This window comes from Notamacropus eugenii, chromosome 2 (genome assembly GCF_028372415.1).
Source record: "Notamacropus eugenii isolate mMacEug1 chromosome 2, mMacEug1.pri_v2, whole genome shotgun sequence".
NCBI classification, from domain to species: domain Eukaryota; kingdom Metazoa; phylum Chordata; class Mammalia; order Diprotodontia; family Macropodidae; genus Notamacropus; species Notamacropus eugenii.
Window position 1 is genome coordinate 35,569,430 of NC_092873.1, and position 18,142 is coordinate 35,587,571.

At 39.7% G+C, this 18,142-nt stretch overlaps 1 protein-coding gene across 1 annotated transcript in view; it reads left to right on the forward strand.

Moving 5' to 3' along the window:
• The window catches only part of NLK (nemo like kinase), a 127,992-nt gene that overhangs the window by 67,097 nt on the left and 42,753 nt on the right, over positions 1-18,142 (forward strand). The window contains exons 2-3 of the mRNA XM_072639750.1: positions 4,129-4,258; positions 10,622-10,677. Of these exons, the coding sequence (XP_072495851.1) occupies positions 4,129-4,258; positions 10,622-10,677 (186 nt within the window). The remainder of the gene's footprint in view (positions 1-4,128; positions 4,259-10,621; positions 10,678-18,142) is intronic.

Sequence of the window (18,142 nt, forward strand, 5' to 3'; positions counted from 1 at the left end):
CCCTTAAATCTGCACATAAGCAGTAATGTAGTGCAGTGCCAGACAAAAGGGTAGTAACAAAGATGACCTGTCCTGGAGGAGTTGAGGGAGAAACCACTGAAAGAGAGCTGGAGATGTTCAGGGAACTTGCCACAGAACCTTGAAGAATGACTATGATTTAGATAGATGGAGTTGAGAGAAGGGGTCATTCCAGGAAAGGGAAACCACAAGAAAGTAGCCCAATGAGGCCAGAATTAAAGGTTTGTATAGAAAAAAAGAAATAAACACATAAGGTAAAGGTTTCAAAGCATGAATTAGAGTCAGAGGACCTTAAATGCAAGGTTTAGACTTCTTTGTGCAGTGGGAATCATTGAGTGTTTGTGATCTGGAATATATAAGCTCCTTGAGAGCAGGGATAGTTTCAGTTTTATCCAGTGTCAATTTGCTAGCACAGTGCTTTGTACTGAATAGCCAGTTCATGAATGTTTGCTAAGTTGAGTGTTCCATGATGAAAGAAGTGTTAATGTGGTAGTGGCATGGAAGATAAATTAGAAGAAGAAGAGGCAGAGAGACAGTTGCAAAGGTAGTTAGCCAGTATTTATTAAATACCTACTTGTGCCAGGCACCATGCTGGGGATAAGAAGAGAGGCAACAGGGACACAACATGCAAACAACTGTGCATCCACAGGACAGACTGAGAAAAAATGGCGCACCTCCAAGTGTAGTGACCTGAATGAAAGTGGTGGCAGGCACTTGAATGTTTGTTGCTCGATTGGATGACAGTTTTTTTGTGAGTGCAGTGGGAGGCGGAGCAGTCAGGGAGGAGGTTCCGAATCTGAGCAGCAGAGGAAATGATGGTACCACTGACAGAGAAAGGAAAGGCCAAAGAAAGGCAATTTAGGGGCAGAGATGAATCTGGTTCTTGACATGCCAAGTTTGAGTTGATAGTAGGACTGTTTAGCAGCCAGATGGAGAATGAATGGGAGGCTATTTCAAGAGGTAAGTTTAAATTATCCTGAATAGATGTCAGAGAAGGGACTTTCCTTATTCTTATTCAGAAATCCCTCGTGTTTCTAATAATTTCCAGTGAGGAATCAGATTTTTCAAGTTATCCATTCCTACCTCTTCTGTAGATATTCACCTACTTTTCTTAGTGACCAGAAAGAGCTGTCTGGTCTACCTTTTGTGCGTCTAAAGTCCTAGGACTGTAGCTAGGGATTAAGAAAGATGCTTGCACAGAAACCAGCCCCCTGAATAGGATGTTTGGTAGTTCCTCTGGTTTTGTTAGTTTGTAACTTCATTTTGTTTCTGTTCTCTGCTGACATCCAACTATTTCTTCAACTTTTTTCCCCTAAAAATAGCTATTCTGCCTGTGGAGGTATGAGGATTTCCGTGTTTTGGGTAGCATGATAGACCTGAAGTTTAGTTAGGTCACATCCATTAGATCGTGGTCCACTAGTGTTGGTGATGAAATGATCTCTTTAATTCAACTTGGAATCTTGAATTTCTCAGTTTAGGTTGTAGGATAAAGGTTTTTTCCCCTTAAAGCTGAAATCATCCCAGAAAAATCTTCTGAGAAGCTTTTCTAAAGGTAGCCTTTGTGTCCATTATTTATTGAAATACGACTTCATTTGCTGGGTTGTGAGGCCTTGAAAGCTACACCTGACCAGACAGTTTTTTCTGTTGCCCACTTAGGGATTGATTATGTATAATATAATGTGTTATAATTAGAATACTAACAGTATGCTGAGTGTTGTATAAAAAAAAAATTAAAGAGATTAAAGACAGACATTTATTAAATAGTTCCAGCCTAGACTCAGACTTATTTTGAAGATTCTGATATTGTTTGCCCATGGGTAATAAAAATTCTTTTAAGAGCAGTACGCCACCAAATCCACACCATAGAGATCATTTTTTGGAACTTAAGAAAAAGAGCAATCGAAGATCAACCATTGTGCCAACCAAATAAAACAAATGTCTCCTAAGCTGTAATGCTTCTTTATCATTGTTTAGTCATGTCCAACTCTTTGTCACCCCATTTAGAATTGTCTTAGCAGAGGCATTTGAGTGGTTTGCCTTTTCCTTCTCCAGCTCATTTTATAGATGAGGAAACTGAGACAAACAGGATGAAGTGATTTGCCCAGGGTCACACAGCTAGTAAGTGTCTGAGGCTGGATTTGAACTCATGAAGATGAATCTTCTTGACTCCAGGCCTGGCACCTACCTGTCCCACAGTAGTCTTAGAAAGAGCTGATAAGGGCTTGAACTAGGATTGATGCTTCCTAGTGGCATTCAAGCCCAAACACATTAAGTGTGTATGACTTGGCTTTTAAAGAGAAGAGTTAAATTGACTGTTTTAGTTGGTGCCCAGGTAAATACCTTCCATATTAATAAACTGTTATGTGCTGTATTCTTCCATGGCACACTTTTTCCATTAATACTAATTAATATTAATTTATTCAAAATATGTATATATTTCCTGATTGTAAATTATCTACTAAATATGTTCAATAGTCATAATTTTTACCAGCATACCATATTTTTACAGCCTAAACACATGTTCACTATCTTGGCTTCATCCCGATGAGCCCATTCTCTCTCTCTCTGAATAGGTCATTCACACTCTTACGTGTTTAACTTTTTTAGAGATGATCAGTCTAAAGATTTCTGTCCCCTTCTTGGTATATGCAGTATGTTTGGGTGGGTTTTGAGGTCCAGCTAAAACTGTGCCTCTGGGCCCTGTGCCTGGATTACTGCCCCCAGGGGCTCTTTCAGGATGTCTTTATTTTCTCTGCTGCAGCCGCCATCTCTTCTTTTTCTGATTTACTCTTTTCCATTTTCTTCTCTTCCTTGGTGTTTTTTCTTCTTTTACATAGCTCTGTCACTTAGAAGTGTATGAGGAAATCACCAAAGCATCATTTTTAAACTAAGAAAAAAAACAGGTTATTTTATTAATTAAATTGAATTAGAATTCTTTCTTGAGATGTTGTATCAAATTAGCCCCTAACCTTATGGTGAATTAATAAATGTAGACCAAATAATAAGTAACAAAAATCTTTGTAAAAAAAAAAAAAAAGGTATTCTCTACTACAGCAAAAGAGCCATTGATCCCAGTTATGGAATGTTAGATTATGAGTCGCTCAGCCTAGCTCAGAAAGGTAGGAGAGGGCCAGGCCAACAGAAGAACTTGAAACTCTACTGGCCAGATTCCTTCTACATTCCAGGTATTATAATTTCCTGTGAAAGACAACTAGGTAATGTATCATGTTTTGTATTTCACATTGCATTTTAATTTTACCAAACAGGTTTATCTCAGAATAAAATCACTGACTTTTGTTTTGTATTAGTGGAATTTTTGTGACTAGTTTGCCTGTTTGAGGAAAAGATTGCAATTGAAGTAGGAATGAATTTTTAAAGTATCAAATTTGAAAGTATGCAAAGAATTAAAACTATGAGCTGTTGAAAACAAAGGGTGATTTTTTTTTTCCTAGTGGGTGTAAAGTAGCAAAGTTAAAAATGCCTTTATTTCCAGCTTTTAAAAAGATGAATGTTTATGTAAATCATGAAAAATGTTTAAATGTGATATGATTGTGACCTCTAATGTTTCTGTCTGAGAATGATTTGGATTTTTTTTAATGAAAGCATGAAACTGTATGACCTTCATTTTCCTCCTCTTCAAAATGGGAATAACACAACCTTCCCATTCCTTGTTAGAATGTGGTCTCATGGAAACAACTTGGAGCTTGTAGCGTTCAGGTCCAAGGTCTAACATTGGCAGGATGACCCCAGGCAGCTCTCTTAACCTGTGATTGTATCCACTGGAGAATTAGGAAAAGAATGCTTGAGAGTTCATAATTATAATGGTTCTCTGTTCTCTGAATCATGTTGTAATAAGTAAATTCTTTAAAAAAGTAAAAAGTAAGTACTTATAGAAATGCATAGTAATAATACTATTTTAAAGGAACAAGCAAAAAGATGGCAGGTGAATTTGTCAAGGATGCTTTGTCAGCTTCCCTGCCCCTCCTGTATTCCTTGCTTTTGCACTGAACGTGATAGTGGGAAAGCAGTATTAAGTGTTGAAAATGAACAAGCTTTGGGACTGACCCAACACCCCCACCCTTTTCTTTCTCTCCCTTCTTGCTTCTCTAGGTCAGTAACAGATCCAAGAGATGGAAAGAGAGTCGCCCTCAAAAAGATGCCCAACGTCTTCCAGAATCTGGTCTCTTGCAAAAGGGTCTTCCGAGAACTGAAGATGTTGTGTTTTTTTAAGCATGATAACGTAAGTGAAATGGGGACTTGTGCCCAGCTGCTTCCTCCAGCCATCCATTCACAGCAGTGATGGTATAGGCTAATTTAAAAAGGTAGAGTGCAAATAAAGGTGAAGATCAAGTGTGGCACTGGGTGCTACAGACGCTGAAGAGGCCTGTAGATGAGGCTACAGGAATGAGCTGTATAGAGGGAGCTGCCATCCTGATGAAAAGTGACAAGGGAGACAGTCTGCCTTTGGGCTGCTTTGCTTTACTGCCTTACCTTCCCCACCTGCCACTTTCACAGCTGCTCCATAATGACTGCCTGAGGTCTGTGCCATCAAGGAGACAGAATTGTCTCCCTAGTTTAAATTGAGCCGAACACCTTAGCACATTTTCCCCTTGTAGGCTTTTCTGTGTATTAGGCGCCACGGGTATCACTGTCTCCTAAGCAAACCCTGCACATGTTTGAGGCTCACAAAAAAGTAGAGGTTCTCTTTCTAGAATTTTGCTTGGAGGCCTGAAATTTAAGCTTATGCCTCTGATTAAATGAGAATTGCCTTTTCATTTATAAGGCCTGCCTTCCATATTAGGGAATACTGATTCTGTTCAGTGTCAGGTAGACTTATAAATTCTTAGTGTGTGTTGTCTCTGCTTGTCAGATTATGTTTGTCTATTTTTAATTTATAGGAGCTTAAGTTCTATATTTTAAAAGTCTATAAAGTGGTGCTTACATCTGTGGGAAAAATAAATTAGAAAGAAACTACAAGCAGGCGTCTATTAAGGAGGGTGGAGATCTGGGTAAATTAGACCTTTTTTGTGATTGAAACTAATAAGCAAGTTTAAGTGAATGCTGAATTGTACTGACTGACAGGTCAGTATTGATTGAGGCAGAGCAGATGTTATTATTAGCTGAGGGACAATATAAATATTCATCATAAAGGCCATGTGCCATATCTATTCTGAATAGTTTAAGTGGTAATAATTGGCCCCTTTTCAAGGCATCATTTTTGTTCTTTAATATTTTAAATCAGAATTAAAATTAGAACCGTTAAGTAGAGTACTTTCTCCTTTGCAAATAACCTAATACTTATAGGTGTTATAATCCTGCATATTTGCATTTGATTTGATGATTGGGTCTCAGGGTCTAGCTTTTCTTTCTGGGCCAGTGGAATGCCTTGCACTTTGAAGGATGCCTTTCTCAACAAACCACAAATGAGAATTTTTCTTTTCTGTGTTCTTACGTTTTCACCTGAAATGACATGTATGACTAGAAAAATTTCCTCCTTAAACTGAGCGTTTCATTCTATGAAGCTGCTTTCCAGATATGCTGTTTTAATTGTCACCATGAACACTCTTAAAAGAACAAAAAGGATTTCTTGTGATTTGGCCTATCTTTTGGCACCTGGAGCGTTTCTGTCTGTTGGCCGTGGTAGAAACATTCATAGTCCTTTACCTTGTAGTGAAAAAAGCCCCATAGCTAGGGAGGCTGAGAGGATTTAGGTTCCACTTGTTAGGGTGCATGTGACATTGGCAAGTCATTTAACTTCCTATGCCTCCATTTCCTAATCTCTAGGAGGAGGGAGTTACATTAGGTATCTTGGGGTCCTTCCCAGCTCTAAATCTGTGTCTCTGCACAAAGATTTGTAGGGCTTTGCTGAAGAAGGGCTGTTAAATGTCTCATTCATTTTATCAGCCCAAGGACGTTTCCTTTCCTAAACTTCTTTTCCAAAAGTTTAATGCTTCTGCTTATTATTGTAACCTTCCTGTAAGGTATGTTGTGAAACAGTAGGCTGTTATTTTGTGGCTAGTGACTTGGATGTGTTAGTGATCCAAAGTCAGGCATTCATAATTGTTGGTTCTGTATGCTTCTACTTGCCTAAGCGCCTTTAGCATCCTTGATGCTTTGTCAGAGATGCAAGGAAAGAATGTTTCAGTTTTCTGTGGTGAAGGAATGTTACAGAAGTGTGCCAGGAGTCCACTTGTTTTAACATTTTCAGTGGTTTGCTATGCTTTGTATAGAAAGGATGCATGCTGTAATAAGCTGCCAATTCTCTAGGCTCATGTCTTAGCTTGGTGACTCACTCCCATAGAGTTACTAATTAGAGTACAAAGCCAGCGTCAGAGTGGGAAGCAGGAAAAAACAAACAAACTGGACTCTTTAAAATCTTACTAATTAAAACATCGCCTCCTAAAGCTTGGAACTGCTGGTGTCTGTCAGAACAGACAGAGCATCTTTGCTGGTATCTCTTCCCAAAGGTGGAAACAGTTTAAATGACAGATGGCACTTTCTCCCAGTTTCTTCTCCATTTAAATATCTGTCTTCCAGAGATATCCTAGAACTAACAGAACAAGGTAGGTGGAGAGGTTAGTGGAGTTTTTTTCAGACCCAGAGAACTCATTCGTTCAACAAATATTTGATAAGTATTGATCACCTCTTCAGTACGTAGCTCTGTGGACAATACCCAAAAAAAGTATAAAATGGGCCTCTCTGGTAAGTTTGCTGTCTAGCTTGAGAGAAAACAGACACTGGAAAAAAATTTAGCAATATAATACAGTAGAAGATAAATTTAGGATGATAGACAAAGGCAATAAATATTATTGGAATAAGTTCAGATGATGGGAAAGATCACTGCAGGCTAGAGGAAAACTGAGTAGGTAGAGGTAGAAGTTAAGTTGGTTTTTGAAGTTTGGGTAAAATTTGAGTAGGCAGAGAAGAGTATAGATTAGGTCTGGTCAGACTATGACTAGAGGGACAGATCCTGGGCCTTTGAGCTAAGAATTGCATATACATTTCTAAACACTATAAAACTAGTTTGTTGACCTCTGGAATAGAAGGTTTGTGTTGGGGGAGTAGGAGGTGAGTTTGGAAAAGTAGGATGGTGTTGGGGTTTGGAAGTCTCTGGTGCTGAGCTGAGGAGTTTGGACATTGTCATGCAGCGGGAAAATGAGAACAAAAATGGTATTGTAAGAAGATTAATTTAGCTGCTTTTTGCAGAATAGGTTTTAATCTCTGGTTTCTACTTGTACATCATAGATCTACCAATGTCTTCATTATTGGTGGTGTTCTTTTCAAAGCTGTCTCCAAGCCACTGACCCCACCCACACTCACTAATACTAGGTGATCTTTACTTCTCATCATTGTAAACTGGTAACACAGGAAAAGAAAGAGATGACACTTTGGCTACAGCCAAAGAAAAATTGTGTAAAGCTCTCTAGAGATGGCTTTTCCCTTATGTGTTGTGTGCACCTGATCAAGACCAAAGATTGGCAGACAGGAAAGGCAGAAAATGCTGCTCTCAGTTCTCTGACACTGTCCCCCTCCCCAGGTCAGATGGTAACTTTGGAAATGTGAGATCTCTCCTTGTCCTGAGCTCCACAGTCTGAACCAGTCTAAGTAGAGAGAGAGGGAAAGATAGAGGCAGAAATGAACAACTTCCAGTGTCCTCTGGGTAGGGAGTCTTTTTTATGATCATCAGTGGAGTCATGACTTTGCCATGGCTCCCAAAATGACGATAGGCATTATTGGAGAGAGAACCTGCATCCTCAAGATTGTAACTCCATCAGAGTATGGAGATGGAAGTGTAACACTCTGTCATACCTGTAGAAACTAATGGCCCTTTGCTACTTATCCATTAGTACTGAAGTGTATGTGGTCTAGGCATAATTCATGGGCTAGGCTATTGATGGGGTATGCATGTAGTCTAGGCTAGTGACAAATTGGAAGACTGGAACTCTTAGATTTCACTCAGGTGGTAGATTTTCCTATAGACTCCCGGCAGGATCAGTGACGAAATCCAGATATTGGCCATTTAATTCCTTATACTGGCTGGGCCAGGCTCATTTGTGTACTGAAGAGCTCTGATGCTCAGGAGTAATAAGTAGCCAGGGCTGTTATGGAGGCAGATTACCCATGGGGGATTGGACCTGCCTGTTGTGATTTAGGAAGCCTGTGGTGCTTTGTGATGCTCTGTTATATATAAGAAAGGCACAGCCCCCAAGGAGTTCAGAATTTTAATAGTGGGAAAGAGAGGAAAACAAGGTATTTGACTGGTTGTCTAGTAAAATTAAATGTACTAGATACAGCCTTCTATAAAGCTCTTGCCCAGGGTTCTCTCATCTTGTGTCAGAAAATGAAATTTGTTGTCATTATTTAGTCGCTTTCAATCCTGCCCAACTCTTCATGACCCCCAGTTGGGGTTTTCATGGCAAAATTCTTGAGTGGTTTCCCATTCTCTTCTCAAGCTCATTTTACAGATGAGGAAACTGTGAGGCAAACAAGGTTAAGTGACTAGCCCAGGATCACTCAGCTAGTAAGTATCTGAGGCCACATTTGAACTCATGGAGATGAGTCTTCTGACTCCAGGCCCCCACTCTATCCACTGTGCCACTTAACTGCTCAAACCTGAAAATATGCAAAAGAATAAACTGCTTTTGTCAGGTGATCAAAGGCTTTGCTGAACGTGTAAACTGTTGTTGGGTTTTGTTTTTTTTGGGGGGGGGGGGTGTTTGTGTGAATCTTACAACATGAAAGTTAAAATTCTCAAAATTAAGTTCTCAGAATAAGATTTTTGGTAACTTTTAAGAATCGTTTTGGTTTCTTGGATCTTCAAAACATATAGTTAGGAAGATAATTTGTCAGTGTTTGCAAATATCTTGAAGATACAAAGAACCAAGCAGCGCTTTCAAAAGCTGAATTGAAGTAAAGGCTGGGTGGCAAAATGACTGGTTTAGGAAGGAACCAGGCAGGCAAAAAGCCTTTCTTTTACTCTGGCTTCTTTTCATCCCATTGGCAGTTTCTGGTTTATTGGTTAGTTTCATAGTCATGTAACTTAAACACTAGAGTTGCTTTCCAGAAGTGCTTGGTAAGCCTTTCTCCTGATAAAGTTTAGCGTCCTCATTTTGGGCTGGGAAGAAGGGGGAAAGGAGGTGGAGAATGCTACCACAAACATGAAAGATTCCGTACTGAGTTTTGAAATGTCATTTCCTTCAGGGCTTCAAATTCACCACTGAGTGCTATAGTTCAGATGGCTAGCCCTGTTTTTTATATGTGGCTTTTCTACAAATAACCTTACCAGAGAGTATGGAGAAAGACCAAAAAAAAGAAAGCTCCATTCTTGTGTATCAGAGTTCAAATATATGGTTGTCACTTTCCTTTGGATAACCTCTAATTATAGCAGATAGATTTGAAATGTAAAATGGGTTTGTCTAATGGACGTTGTCACTCCAGCCTTCTCCTTCCTCTCCCAAAACAGGATGTATGTTGTTCAGAAACAGAATGTTAAGTCAGGGAGATGTCAGATGAAGCACTAATTTCCAACTACCTTCTACAGACGTCGAATATTCATGTTCATAAATTAGTCCATCATGTTACTGTGGAGCAAATTTACATGGACTGATCACATTGAATAATTACAGCCTTTTTTTTAAAGAAAGGAAAAATAGAGAATGAACTTACTTTTCTTATCATCAAAAGGATTCCTTGATATTCCTGAGAAATCTATCATTTTCATTATATTCCAGTACCCTGAGTATAAACATTTTAGGTCAGAAAAAGAAGATAGGTGTCATTTTTTAAAAATTAATATTCAGAAACCACTTTGCCTAATTGGCCTTTAAATTGTGCGTAGATGCTGCCACTTGTCAAGGGGAAAAAAGGTTACCCTGATTTGAACTTTGCAAGTAGGAAGTACTTGGCTGAAAAGGCATAATCCTTAAGGGATCTGGTCACTGCCATGTAGTGGAATGAGCTCAGAATCAGGAACTTGAGGCTTCTAGATCCATATGAGGTGGTATTCCTTCTACTGCCCACCATTATGTCCTGTCAGTTAGCTGATTTAGGATTTCCCATTAGTAAAATGGGCTTGCCACTTAGGAGGAACATAATTAGGGTAAGTAGAGGTTTGAGGAAGCAGGCCAAGAGATCCATTTTATTGCTGCTCTGATGGACTGACTCGGGTTGTGTTGGTAGATACTATGTCTGGTGTGCTTCTGATTGTAGCCACTTTCAGCATACAGACATTAAGTATGGTGCCAAAGCTACAACCTTCTCTCCCTCCTCCCTGCCCAAACTTGAGATGATCTCTTGCAACATTAAATATGTACATAATAGTGGGGTAGCCATCAGTTGGCACTGGTGAATTCTCTTTAGGTCAGGAGGCATATTTAGTATGGCTTATCCTCTTGTCATTTGGCAAAGACAGAACTAACTGTACAAAACAAGCTACCAAACCATCTTTGTGCTCATAAAGTCAGCACTCAGTTAAGTCCAGTGCATGGCTGAAATTGAACTGGGCAGTTACTGAAGGGCTGCAGGTGCTTCCTTGAATTTATTGTGTGACAAATTTTCTTCCCATCTTAGTTCTCTAATTATAACTTTTTTTTCTTTCCCTCAGGTACTCTCTGCCCTTGACATACTCCAACCTCCACACATTGACTATTTTGAAGAAATGTATCCTAACTGGGAAATGTGAAAAAAGGGAATGTTGTTTGGTTGAGTTGGGGTCTCCCAGCACCAGCCCTAAGCTACCTTTTTGATAAAGTACTGCATAGAAATGTCAGCCTTATGGAAGTAATTGAACAGGTACCTCCCAAAACAGGTAATTTTACAACCTGAAGTCTTTGATCAAATTCTGACCAAGGTTGTTCCCCAAAAGAGATCTTCTAGACCCTAAAAGAGATAAAAGTTGAGTGGAGATAAATATTGAAAGGAATTAGAAGAATCAAATTGTAATCCCATTTCACCACTGATTTCAGTGTGACATTGAACAAGTCATTCAACTGCTCTGCATCTCTTGTAAAAATGCAGTTGTCCCCTGCTCCCTTGAGGCTGGGGTGAATATTAGCAAGTTAAATACTTGGAGTCCTGTGAGTTCCTTGAAAGAAATAATCCAACATTACTTTGTTACTGTTGCAACTACTTTCTGAAAGGATATATCAGGTTGTTTTTTTTATAAGAATATCCTGTAATATAATATCTGTTCATATTCTTCTGAGACTAGTGTGTATGTACAAGAAAAATTGAGATACTGCTTTCATTTACTTCATCACATAGTCCTAGATGAGTTGCCATTTAATGTTTTGCATTTAACTTAAATTCTGAAATGAAAGTCAAGGAAAAAATGGATTTGGTAATGTCACAAAAGTGAAATTCATTCACACTGATATTTTCTGCCTCAGAGTAGAAATAAACATTCCAGTGAGATATTTTCACTTCCTCAGCACTTGGAATGAGCAAAAGGAGATAAGCTTTTTCACAAGTGGTAGATAATGTCTGCGTCAGAAAAGTTTGGGAGAGCTATGAGGAGTTTCCCAAAGGACAAGGATGGAGGCAATGGGACTGGTGAGCACACACATTCTGAAATTCTCTGGCCTTCTCAAGTGCTTACTGTGTTTTACACAGGAGTAACTCATCTTTGGGATTCAGTGGCTTGGGTATTTTAAACATCATGGTAACGTAGGATTACTCTACAAAGGCTTTTGTTTCAGATTAAAGCATGATGATTAAAGTAAGAAAAATGTGATCTTTCCCCAAGTTGAACCAGCTTAACTAGTGAGAGCATCTACCTAGTCAGAGCCGGGAGATCTGCCATATCAGGTCTTGTTCCAAATGTAAAGCATGGCCACGTGGTTTAGAGAGGAGGCACTGAAGAGCTTAGTGTGTCCAGGATGACAAATCCCCCTTTAGTATTTGAATCCTCGAAGAAGTCCTTGACCTCCCTACTTTCTACAGCAAATCTTTAATGATATTAAAGTTTCTACTTAGCTTCTTCCCAACTCCCAGCATTGTATGCTTTGTTCCTCCCTTCGTTTGTCTTCATGTATGATCTTGGGACCCCTTAATTAACATCTTCCATGAACAAAGCCAGGGGTAATAGGGTTGCAAAAACTCTCCACTTCCTCTAGGAAGAGGAGGTGGCCATCACCCTGCCCGGGACTGGCTTCTGGAGACCTGGCTAGTCTAGGCCAAGTCCTGCTCCCTCACTTTGTTCTCCTTGGAGACTAGTAGGTCTTGCCAGGGCCAGCCATCTGAGACCTTTGCCCACCACTAGGCAGAGGACTAGCTTGAAAGAGACAAAAGTGCCCCCTGCTGGAGCAGCACCTGAAAACCAGAGAAGTCTAATGGAAATTCACATCCTGAAATGCATCTCTGTGCCTCCAAAATGCCTGATAACACAATCTCTCTGCTGAGAGGTGTTACAATATTATATACTTTTAGGTAAAGAAAAGTTTTTTGGAGTCAGGAAGGGTATTTAATAAATGCCAAGTATAGTCAGTTGTGCTATATCACTTGTTTTGAAAATGTGAATTAATTCTACCATTGATATATTAGGGAATGCTTTTAGCATAAAACAAAATTCACATTTAGTTATGTGTGATTTAATCAGCAAGAAAATGAACACACACACACACACACACACACACACACACACACACACACACTCCACACACACCCCCCCCCCCCCCCCAAACATCTACTAACAACATCAGTTCCTTGTATAACCACTTCACTCACAAGCCCCCACAGCTACTTCCAGAAGCAAACTTAACTTCTTTTTGAAGGTCAGGTGCCATCTTTGATGGCTGAGGACCAGTGCTCCTCCTACTCTCTCTCTTATGCCCCACTGTGGCAGAGTTCAGGATTTCCCTCTCAGTTGTGGGAACCAGGATCAGGCCTGGTAACCCCAGGTCACTGACACTACCGCCTTGGGAGTAATCATTTATCATGTATAAAACTCTGCTACCATGTCTGTTAGGTATCTGTCTCTTTTTTATGTTACTGAAAGTTTTTGAGTATTGTACCCCTAACTGTTTTCCTCATAAGCCCTGTGATTTCAGTTACTTGATTTTGCATGGCAAGGTAGTTTTGGAGAGCACATACGTTGCATTATAGCAGAACTTACTGTAGATTTTCTTTGGTTGTTGTCCTTGGCCAGAACCAAAGAATGTTAGATCTGGAATGGATCTTTGAAACCACAAAGTCTGGATACTGGATTGATTCCTGTTGACACTCCGTTCTGTATTGCCAGATTGTGCGGCATTTTACACCAAACAGTAATTTGGGCACTGTGATGTGTTTGACTCTCCAGTACTCTACAGCATGTTAGGCAGAGTTCTCTGACCCACTAATGGACTCTGACGTGCACACTGGCAGGGCTGAGTGTCTGATCATGCCCTTCTGCTGTAAACAAGGTGGAGGAAAAATGGGCACAGGCTTCCGAAGCATCCTCATCTTCATGGCTCACTGGAAGAATTGCCCCAGCAGCCTTCCCTTTCTTCTCATCCCCCATCCCCTACTTCTCAGGAGTAGATCTTGAGGTTTCAAGTCAGGAGCTGAGTGATATTTGATTATAAATAATACTTCACCTTGTTTTGTGCTCATCTCAAACTTCCACTTACAGTCTGGCTATTTTAAAGCAGATGAATTCCTGATTTTTGAAGCCCTGTTCTTGCTGCAGCCTTTGTAGAACTAGGTCTCTCTTGTTAACCTTTCTTTGTAGGTTAGAATGCCAGAACTTTGCCCCCTTGGCCCTGTGTATTATAGTAGGGGAAGAAAGCGATGGGCAACTTTGTGCTTCACAGGAATTGTACAGGTCCAAACAGAGACTGATTCCTTTTAATGGTAAAGGAAACTGTCAAGAGTTTATGGATAGTAAATAGGAGTTTTCAAAGTCATTTTTAGGGGGCTCCAGGCCTCCCTGGATTGGAAAACGACAGAATGTCGGGCAGTTGTTCACTTTGGAAATCTGAGATGTGCTATAGTGTTTTACAGTAGGAAAAGCACCGGATTTGATATCAAGAGGTTCTGGATTTGAGTTACAGCTCTGCGACTAGTGCGACTTTGGACAAGTTACTTAATGTTGCTGGCCCACAGCCATCTGTAAAAACTTTCTGTAAAATGGATATGATGATACTTACAGGCACGTTGTGAGGAACAGATGAAACAGTGGATATTAACCACTTTGTAAATCATAATGAATATATAGATAATAACTTATCAGCTACTAAATATTTTCTGTTTCTGCTGATCCTCTTAGTCGAGACTTCTCTGCATACCTGCTTATCCTTTGGCATAGTGTAACTCTTCAAATAATTCTGCTATTGCTGAGGCAATAAAAGAAAAAGAAAGAAAGAAATCAGACCAGCAATATATCCCTCACTTTCTCGCTCTTAGAAATGAGAATATTCACCACCTGTATCACAAGAATGTTAAGAACTGGCATAAATTCAAAATGATAGCCTGTCATTTGTCCCCAGGTTGTCAACTCCAGCTCGCTCTGTAATACCCAAGCAGCATAGCACATACATATGTTATCTCTAGTTTGAAAAAAAGCAAACAACCTTTGGACGTGTCATTGATTATAAATATTGGTGTATGTTACGTTTTTAAAAAAGATTAAGCCTTTAATTTAATTCTGCTTTTGCCATAATTTGGATCTAGGCCAGTAGAAATTGGTGTTGAGAACTTAGAAGCCGGCAATCTTTGAGTTACATATGTTGAGCACAGTGGCGTGAGCCCAAGAGGCGGTTTACATTCAGTGGATAAAGGCATCAGCTCCAGCCCTCCAAAAACTCTTCTCACACTCTCATTGTTGGTTGTAAGGGGAAAAGATAATACAACTTTTCTCACTGTAAATGGAATGCCACATACCTTTTCCCCTTACAGGATGCTGCCAGTAAGATTATTGGTTTTGTTGTAGGCAAAAGCTGTCTAAAAAGCTGATTCAGAGACAATTATAATTTTAGGAAATCTGAGAAGTAATGAGAATTTGTGTATAATCACAATAATTAAATGTATCCATCATAGATATGCTACTGTACAGTTCTCTCTCTCTCTCTCCACAAACACATTTTCCCCCATGTGAGAGATTTCCAGCTGCATGACAAGGCTGTTTCTCAGAATATGTAACTGACAAGGCCACATCTCTGCCTGAAAGAAATTCAGGTTGATTTTAATCTCTCCTTTTGATAGGAAAACATTTAGTTTTGCTTGAGGCAAACTGAAGGAAAGAATGTCTTTATTGAATTTCACATTAGTCTATCTGCCCACAATAGGAGAGTTATGGAAAATTCATGTATAGAAGGAATGGGGAATTCCAAGAAGACTGGTCTTGCTTTTTTGTTTTCACATTATTGTGTCTAATTTGTCACCTTCTCAGGACAGTATATTCTGGGGATGCTGTAGGAAGCTTTGTTCAGTCCTTTTCTGTAATACAAAGAATGAACTGAGTATATCTCACATTGGAGGGTTGCAGTTTCCTTGTTTTATTTCATGTGCATGAAGCCTGCAAGGAAACAAATCTGAGATGTGATAAGTAACTTTAATCTTGTTATAAACGGCCTTGAAGCTGATGCTAAATGTTTCATTGGCAAACTTTTTATTTTAAAGTTTATTAATCTCAAGATTACTGTATCTTGATTTATGATAAAATTATAAGTAAATTATTATAATAAATGTTTGAGTTTAAGAAATTTTAAGCTATAACATACGTATAGATAGGCCCAACAATGAGTTCATTATTTCCCTGTGAAGTTGAGAATGAGGTTTAATGTCTTGAGCAAAGAGAGTTTTTTGAAGAAAGCTTTTTGTTGTTTTCATATTGAAACACATGAACTACAGGTTCAAGGGAAAGAATTGTAATAGTGTGAATGAAGCAAACCTCTGATGAAAAGGAAGCTGATGGCACCCAAAGAGCAATATTTTAACTATTTCTTAAACAAGAATTTGTTTTCTTGAGGCCAGTGAGGCCACCTCCTAGCAGTTTATTCAAGCCACATCTGTCACTTGGTTTGGTTCAACAGCTTACCTGGTAGATAGTAACTGCATTTCTGGATATCCTGGACTAAGATATATATGTGTGTTTATGTGTGTGTGTGTGTGTGTGTGTATGTGTATATATGTGTGTATGTATATGTGTGTGTATTCATTCTTAGTGGATAGCATTTCTTTTCCTGTCTTACCATCGTTGCCTGTTAAAAGTTTAGGGTCAATACTACATAAATCTTTCAGCTGATTCCCCCAAACTCTCTCATTTCCAGGCCAGAGGTCACTGAAGAACTAGAAGGAAATACGTAGTGCCTGAGTACTGTAGATAACTCTAGTTGTGATGAGCACTAAGAGCCTCAGTCTATTCTGCATTGAGAGATATCACTTAATATCATTGTCTTATGAGCTATTTAACTGTAACAGTCATGGGAAAAGGAAGTATGGACCCACTGAAAGATATTAGACATGGTCTTAAGGGAAAACAAGTTATAGAAAAGGAAATGTTTTAACTGAGATTAACAAAATTCTAATATGTTAACAAATTATGGCTAAGCTGTGGGGGACAGAAGAGATAGCGGAGTAGAGTGAACAAAGCTGGGCTCAGTCATGAAACCTTAGGGTCAGATCCCAACTCTGACAGAGTGCCAGCCTGGACAAATCCCATGCTCTGTGCCCCGTGTAACTCAGTTCAAATGATGTCTCAATCAGGAATAGACTCTTTATTCTGGCATAGTGTCAGTGCCAGTAACTCTGTGAATATTTGTTCATTTAACAGATATTAGTGGGTACCCAGGTCATGAGAAGAAGATCCTAGGGTCTTTTAGAAGGGAAGAGTAGGGAGATTATTTTGGATTTGGTCCTATTTTATTTTGTTCTTATTTTTTGTAAAGGCCTCTTTTTTGTCCCTCTTCTCAGTTTTATTTACTTGCATTCTCCGTTTCCTGTGCCTCCAAAATTACTTAAAAATCACGATGAATTCCAGGCAGTATTGGGCTGAGTGAACGGATGTCTATGAAGGCAAATGAAAAATATGCCTTCTGCCATTCCGCTGTCATAGCTGTCTGTTGTATCGATATGGGTCTGGCCTTGACTTTATTGACATTGCAAGGTACTGAGTTTTAGAATCAAGTGGAGAAGCAAAAATTACTGTCAGGTTCTTTCAGGCAGGAGGATATTTGAGGCCAGATTGTCTGTACAAGGTGGTCAGTTTTTCCTAGCTGTGGGGAAGGACCTGTGAGCTAAATAAGCAGTTTATTGGGCTTGGGAGGCAGTGAGGATGTGGCAGAAAAAGCCCAGGATTTGTCCACCAAAGACCTGAGTTTGAGTATGTGAAATGCTCATCTCCTGACTGTGGAAATTTGGCACATTATTTCATCTCTTCCAGGTCTTCAGTTTCTTATCTGTGCAATATGGTCAGTAATACTTGGCACTAATGAGAATTCATTAAGATAATGTATACCAAGCATCATGTAAGCGTGAACTGCTTTTATTAGTTTGTTAGGTCATTGGATGTGGTCGATTGACCTGGCCGAGATCCTGAGAGTCAAGAGAAGTGAGATCTGTGTGTATGGGGATGGAGGTGGAGAATGATACTCTGCTGGAGGGGAGGAGACTCCCTCACCCCCGGGCAGCCTGGCACCTTCTCTGGTCTCCTGTGTCTGCCTCGAGGAGTATTGTAGCTGGAGAGCCCTGGTGTAGAGAGAGGCCATAATCCCCAGAATCATATTTCAGAATTCAAAGGGACAACAATGTCAATTAAACTCATCAAGGATTTATTAGTAAGCACCTCCCTCATGACAGAGCGCTGAATGGTAGAATTGCAAAGACAGCAATGAAATAGGTCCTGGCAGAAGGAGCACCTGTTCTCTGGAAGTTCTCTGAAATGTACAGACACACACACACACACACACACACACACACACACACACACACACGTCTGAAATACAGGGTTGTATGTGAAGTAGGGGTTCCAGAGGGCACAATGTAGGCTACAGAAACAGGAGGGATGGAGCTTATATGGATGGGTATGTGAAAGCTTCACCCCAACAAGCATGCCATTCAAAGTCACAGGGATGCAGAGTGGAGCTGGGGCCCCTGGCCACAAGCAAAGGCAATACTGATTTGATTGGTTTGGATTTCTTGGTTTCCA